Source organism: Crocuta crocuta, unplaced genomic scaffold, assembly GCF_008692635.1.
Source record: "Crocuta crocuta isolate KB4526 unplaced genomic scaffold, BGI_CrCroc_1.0 scaffold73, whole genome shotgun sequence".
In the NCBI taxonomy this organism is placed as follows: Eukaryota; Metazoa; Chordata; class Mammalia; order Carnivora; family Hyaenidae; genus Crocuta; species Crocuta crocuta.
Window position 1 is genome coordinate 1,506,012 of NW_027529443.1, and position 5,991 is coordinate 1,512,002.

General features: G+C 49.2%; 1 protein-coding gene across 1 annotated transcript in view; it reads left to right on the forward strand.

Annotated features, from left to right (window-relative positions):
• Nucleotides 1-2: 2 nt before the first annotated feature.
• Nucleotides 3-5,991, forward strand: part of ATXN2L (ataxin 2 like) — a gene marked incomplete at its 5' end in the record, with an annotated part of 11,937 nt that continues 5,948 nt past the window's right edge. Inside the window, 10 exons of the mRNA XM_077760550.1 lie at nt 3-106; nt 1,641-1,677; nt 1,853-1,909; nt 1,990-2,061; nt 2,403-2,553; nt 2,960-3,084; nt 4,133-4,224; nt 4,644-4,844; nt 5,461-5,636; nt 5,816-5,929. Coding sequence (XP_077616676.1) covers nt 3-106; nt 1,641-1,677; nt 1,853-1,909; nt 1,990-2,061; nt 2,403-2,553; nt 2,960-3,084; nt 4,133-4,224; nt 4,644-4,844; nt 5,461-5,636; nt 5,816-5,929 — 1,129 coding nt within the window. The remainder of the gene's footprint in view (nt 107-1,640; nt 1,678-1,852; nt 1,910-1,989; nt 2,062-2,402; nt 2,554-2,959; nt 3,085-4,132; nt 4,225-4,643; nt 4,845-5,460; nt 5,637-5,815; nt 5,930-5,991) is intronic.

The following is a 5,991-nucleotide window of genomic DNA, read 5'->3' on the forward strand; positions in this document are numbered from 1 at the left end:
GCTGGTGCGGGCTCCGCCGGGGAGCCGAGGGTATTTTGGCGCCGCAGCCGCCGCCGCAGCAGCAGCATCAGGAGAGGCCAGGGGCAGCGGCTATCGGCAGCGCCAGGTGAGGAGGGGTGGGTTTCTGGGTGCTGGAGCCTAAGCTGCGGGGCGGCGGCGGCGGCTCGGCTCGGCTCCGGCCCAGCGGCCGGGACCCGAGGACACCGTGCGAGGCGGGTACCTAGCGTGGCCACCTTTGACGGGCGCCGGGGAGGGTGAGGAACTCCCGTGAGGCTGGGGGTGGGCCCCCGCAGGTCCTAACAGGTCAGAGGGAAGGGGTCCCCGGGCGGCCACCGGGACTTTTAGGGGCCGTGCTCGGCTCTCAGAGCGTAGTCAGGGCTCGGGACTCAGGCCTTAAGGGCAGACGGGGTGCATCCCGACAGCGCCGTCAGAATGAGGAGTTGGGGGGGCGAAGAGGTGATCGGGGTCCCCGGCTCCATTACCACGAAGGGTCTCGCGGTCCCCGGCTTCAGCCAATGGGGAGTCAGCTGCGGGAAGGGGTCCCCGGCCGTAGCCAATGGAGGGGGGCGCGCGGCCCACAGTTTGGCCAATGGGGAGGGAGGGACTTGGGAGCGGGTTGCTACCTCCCCCTTCCCGGTCTGACCAGTAGGAGGGGAGCGGGGTGGGCGGGGGAACGGAAGGAGGGACAACTGGGAGGACTGCGGGCTGGGAACCTCCAGCGCGCGCGCGCTCTTCTCGTACGTGCGCGCGGATGCTCTGTCTTATGACCCGGGCATTCGTGAGCCGCGGGTAACCTATAGGGCAGGGTTTGGAAGTGTGCGTGGCGGGGTTTGCCTGGCGTTCGTGGATGAGTGGTGTGCACCCCACTCGGTTTCGTGTGTGTGGGGTGGGGGGTTAATGGACTTGAGAGTGGCGGTACACGCAGGCGCAGTGGGTTCTGGCCGCGGAGGGGGGGGCATTTTAGAGGCCCGTGGGCTTTACTACGCAGGCGCAGGCCGGGCGAGGCCTCCCGGTGGATGGCTTTTGCGGCTGCGCTGTTCCCCCAGCCCTGCCAACGGCCCCCTCATCGCCCTCCTCAACCGCCGGTTACATCAGCCAGCGAACAGCAGGGTTACTGGGCGATCGGTGACCCCTCCCAGAGTGGGTAATACTGAATGAGTAAAAGAGGTCGAGAGGAGGGTGGATCCTAAAAGGAATACCCTCCTCCCAGAGTTTGGGGCGTAAGACTGATGAAAATGATTGTCTTTTCTGTTTTGAGAGGTAACATGCCTGAGCTGGGTAGTTCAGAATCCTGAATATGCATTCCCCGAGCTTTCACCTTTATGTTTGGGGTGGGTTGTTGGTTGCGACTACTGTAGCATTGCTTTTTTTGGAGGTGAGAAGGTTGTGTTGAATCAACAACCATTGTTGTTGATTGAGATCTGTTTTAGTGGCATTTGGAGGAAATGTGTTTAACTGGCTTTACTGCCTATGCGTTTCTTCCTCTGTAAGGTGAGAGTTTGAAAATCTTGTTAATTGGTTTGTAGTCTAAGTCGGCATCTTCACAGGGTATGTGATTCTAGGATACCAAGTTCTTTGAAATAAATTGTGTAAGAGGGGTTGAAATGTTTAAGTAACTAGTTTTTTGTTTCGTCTTATAGGGGACAAAGCACAGGAAAGGGCCCCCCACAGTCACCGGTGAGTGCCGCCTCCTACACACACACACTCAAAGTACAGAGGTGCATGCGCTTATATAGGACAGAGTAGATGCACAAATAGTTGGGCTCAGAAGAGCAGAGAGCCACCAGAGTGTGGGTATTCAGAAGGAAGGGGAGGTGTCAAGTATCTATTTCTTCTTCTGTGTTACTGACAGGTGTTCGAGGGTGTTTACGGCAATTCCAGAATGCTGCATTTTCTTACAGCTGTTGTGGTAAGTGGGCACTTAACCCCTAGGTTGTTTGAGGGATGTAATATACCAGTTTACTGGAGACACTTCTTCCTCTGTTCCAGGGCTCCACTTGTGATGTAAAGGTGAAGAATGGTACCACCTATGAAGGTATCTTCAAGACTCTGAGCTCAAAGGTTAGTGTACTCAAATTAGCTTCTTTTTGGAATTGCATGTAAGGAGAAGGAAAAAGATTAATTGAAGATGTGAGTTGAGTGGTGTTGGACAACATTGTGGTGTTACTCCTTTCTGTAGGCCTGTACCAGTGTAGTGCTGAAAGCACTAAAAAATGTGGGTTGGAAGTTTGAGGGCTGGGTACTTTAATGTTAAAATACTTAGCTCTGTGGCTGATGTTCAGAAGACTGTGTGACTGTGGTGTTGGAAAAAGGTTAGAAAGGGTAAAAGAAAAATAGTCCTATTGTGACCATCACATTTCTTGATATTAACCCTTTACTGTTGGGAACTGGGATTTTTATAGTTTGAACTAGCAGTGGACGCTGTACACCGGAAAGCATCTGAGCCAGCAGGTGGCCCTTGTCGGGAAGATATTGTGGACACCATGGTGTTTAAGCCAAGTGATGTCATGCTTGTCCATTTCCGAAATGTTGACTTCAATTATGCTACTAAAGGTATCGTGTCACGTTGTTATGCCAGACTCACTCTTTGAGCAGAGGGCATAGAGCAGTTATGTAAGGACTTGTTCTCTTTCTTCTTGTTGTAAACAAACATCTTCTTTTCTGAGGAGGATGGTTAGATTTTTTCTTGTGAATGTATCTTGATGCCTAAGATACGGAGGGATGAATTCCAGCCTGTGTTGCGGTTCTTCACGTTTTCCTGGATTTGCTTTTAATTCCTTGCTTCTCACGAACGATTAAGAGGAGGCTTGTAACGCTGCACCCACCCTCCCCCTCCCCTCACCCAGCCCTGACACACAAACTGTTCTCTGCTCCTGAATTACTCATTGGGAGGTGAGGGGTGTTGGAAGAAGGCTGTGAAATATCTCTTGACTCCTAATCCTCAACTCTGCTCCCACAGACAAGTTCACGGATTCAGCCATTGCCATGAACTCAAAAGTGAATGGGGAGCACAAAGAGAAGGTGCTTCAGCGCTGGGAAGGGGGTGACAGCAACAGTGATGACTATGACCTCGAATCTGACATGGTACAGTCCCCTTCCCTGAGAACCTGAGAGCTGGGCCACTTCTATTGCCTGAGTGTGGTTTGTTGACTGTGATGTCATTCTTGGAACCAAGAGTTGCTTCTGGGGAGGGGGAGAAAAGTCTTTTATTGTTGCCTGTTGATGGCAGTCAGATTCCAAATGGAAAGATAAAAAAAAATAAGAGAACAAATACCTGTTCTCCCACCATCTGCAATTGACAACTATTAACATTTGCTTGGAGTTTTATTTCTTCAAGTTAACAAAGTATAGACAAGAATTGAGGACCATGTGGATACCTGTCCCTTCCAAAAACAAGTACTGCTTTGAAGCATTTAAAATTTCTCACAAGTTAAGTCATTATGATTCCATATTTAATCCACACAAGAATATTTTTCCCCTTTTGTTGTTTTTGAATTTTTTTCATGTTGGTATATAGATCTACTCAGTGCTATTAATGATTTTTGTCTTACTCTTTATGTATGTATATATACACAACAAAATGTATTTTCTTTTTCTTTTACTGGTTGGTGTTTTGTTTCATTATTTTGGCATTAAAAATAGTGCCTTACAGGGGCACTTGGGTAGCTCAGTCAGTTAAGCGTCTGACTTCAGCTCATGATCTCACGGTTTGTGGGTTTGAGCGCCTAATAGGCCTCTGTGCTGACAGCTCAGAGCGCGGAGCCTACTTCAGATTCTGTGTCTCCCTCCCTCCCTCTCTGCCCTTCCCTTGCTTGGGCTCTGTCTCTCAAAAATAAACATTAAAAAAAAAAAACTTAGGGCCTTATCAAACTTTAGAACATGTGTCCCAATGTACATATGCCAGATTTTTCTGGGACATTAACCTGGAAATGAATTTGTTAGGTCTTCAGACTTTGGTTTTATTAGTTGTTAGTAGTCTGTACTACAATTGCTAGTACTAGTTGATATTCCTGCCAGCCTTGTTTCTGTTTTCCACTCTTAGTTTGGTCAGATTTTTGTTTTTTCAGCCTGGTGGAGGAGAATGTTGCTTTCCTTGTTGAGTTTTAAAACATTCTCCTTCTTCCCCCCTTAGTCCAATGGCTGGGACCCCAATGAAATGTTCAAGTTCAACGAGGAGAACTATGGTGTGAAGACCACCTATGATAGCAGTCTTTCTTCTTACACGTGAGTGTTTTGGTACTTCCTTGATGTAGTCTGAGGCACGGGGCCGTAGCATTTGTTCATGCTCTTCCAGGTGTCTCGGGTGCCCTCTCCCCACTTCTAATCTGTCTTATGTAGCGTCCCCTCAAAATACCAGGCCATCTCATTGGTGGGCTTAGCTGCTTTCTTGTCCGTTTACCCATGCTTTTCTTCTAGAACTTAAAACATAATTACATATGCATGTAAATACTCCTCAGATTCAGAGATAGGCCTTGTTGCTCTGCCTGGGACCTAGTAGATGCCCATTAAATAAATGCTGAGTTATTGAAGGGGTTAAACATCCACACACCTGAACTGGTGATAGGACTCATAGAAATATTTTCCTTTTTTTTTCTCTTGTCCCCTGGCACTGGGGTGCTGGTGGTCTCTGGTGGTCCTCTCAGGGTGCCCTTGGAGAAGGACAACTCCGAAGAGTTTCGTCAGCGGGAGCTGCGTGCGGCCCAGTTGGCTCGAGAGATTGAATCCAGCCCCCAGTACCGCCTGCGGATTGCAATGGAGAACGATGATGGGCGCACTGAGGAGGAGAAGCACAGTGCAGTCCAGCGGCAGGGTTCGGGGCGGGAGAGCCCCAGCTTGGCATCTAGGTGATTGCTGGGGGTGGCCTGGTCTGTTTGGGGCTCTGTACAGGCCAGGGCTGGGGCCAGGAGCTTTGGACACTACTGTCTAAGCTTCACAGCTATGTCAGATAGAGCTTAGTGCGTAGTTTTTCCCAGTTTTCAGCTTTAAGAATGAGGCCTAGAATGGATAAGTAATCTGTTCAAGGTACCAAAGCTTAAAGCCTATGGGTTTGGGGAGAAAAAAATGATACCTTTTTTTTGCTCTGCATGTTAATCCATTTGTATGTCTTATCCTTCTCTTTATGCAAATAAATCAAAGCCTACATGATGTTCAGTAATCTATAAAAGCTCCACCTTGACCTACAACCATGATACTACTTTTCTTATAGGTCAGGAGTGGTAGAATGTGGAGCTTTGGCCAGGTTGGTCAGGTCAGGGATTGGCACATCATAAGGTCACAAGCCTTATAGCCACAGAACATATAACCAGAACAGATTTTCATTTGGGGTAGTGCAAAAAGCTGGAACCAGAAAGGATGTGTGTGTGTATACATGCACATGTGTGTTTTGGGAGGGAAGACTTCATTTTTCCAAAATGTGTGGGCTTTGTCACTGATCGACCTTACTTGAACTCTCTTCCCTAGGGAGGGAAAGTATATCCCTCTACCCCAGCGAGTTCGGGAAGGTCCCCGGGGAGGAGTTCGATGCAGTAGTTCCCGGGGTGGCCGCCCTGGCCTTAGCTCTTTGCCACCTCGAGGTCCTCACCATCTTGACAATAGCAGTCCCAGCCCAGGTTCTGAGACGCGTGGTATCAATGGAGGTAAGTTAAACAGGCTTTTGCAAGGGGAGGGGTGGGGAGAAGGTAGTAGGGAAGAGGATAGTAAGGAGGTGGGAAGGAGAATTGGTAGGTGGGTTGGAAGGATGATGCGTTGGTGATAATGTAATAGCAGATACTCTGCCTCTTTTCTCCATCTTTAAAAAAAAAAAAAAACAAAACAGGCCCTTCCCGCATGTCCCCTAAGGCACAGCGGCCTCTGAGAGGTGGTGCCAAGACTCTGTCTTCACCCAGCAGTAGGCCCTCTGGAGAAGCTTCTGTTCCACCTCCTCCTGCAGGTACAATTATAGCAGTGTTCTATGAAGAAGTAGAAGTTTGGGGGGGGGAGGGGCGTGGTCAA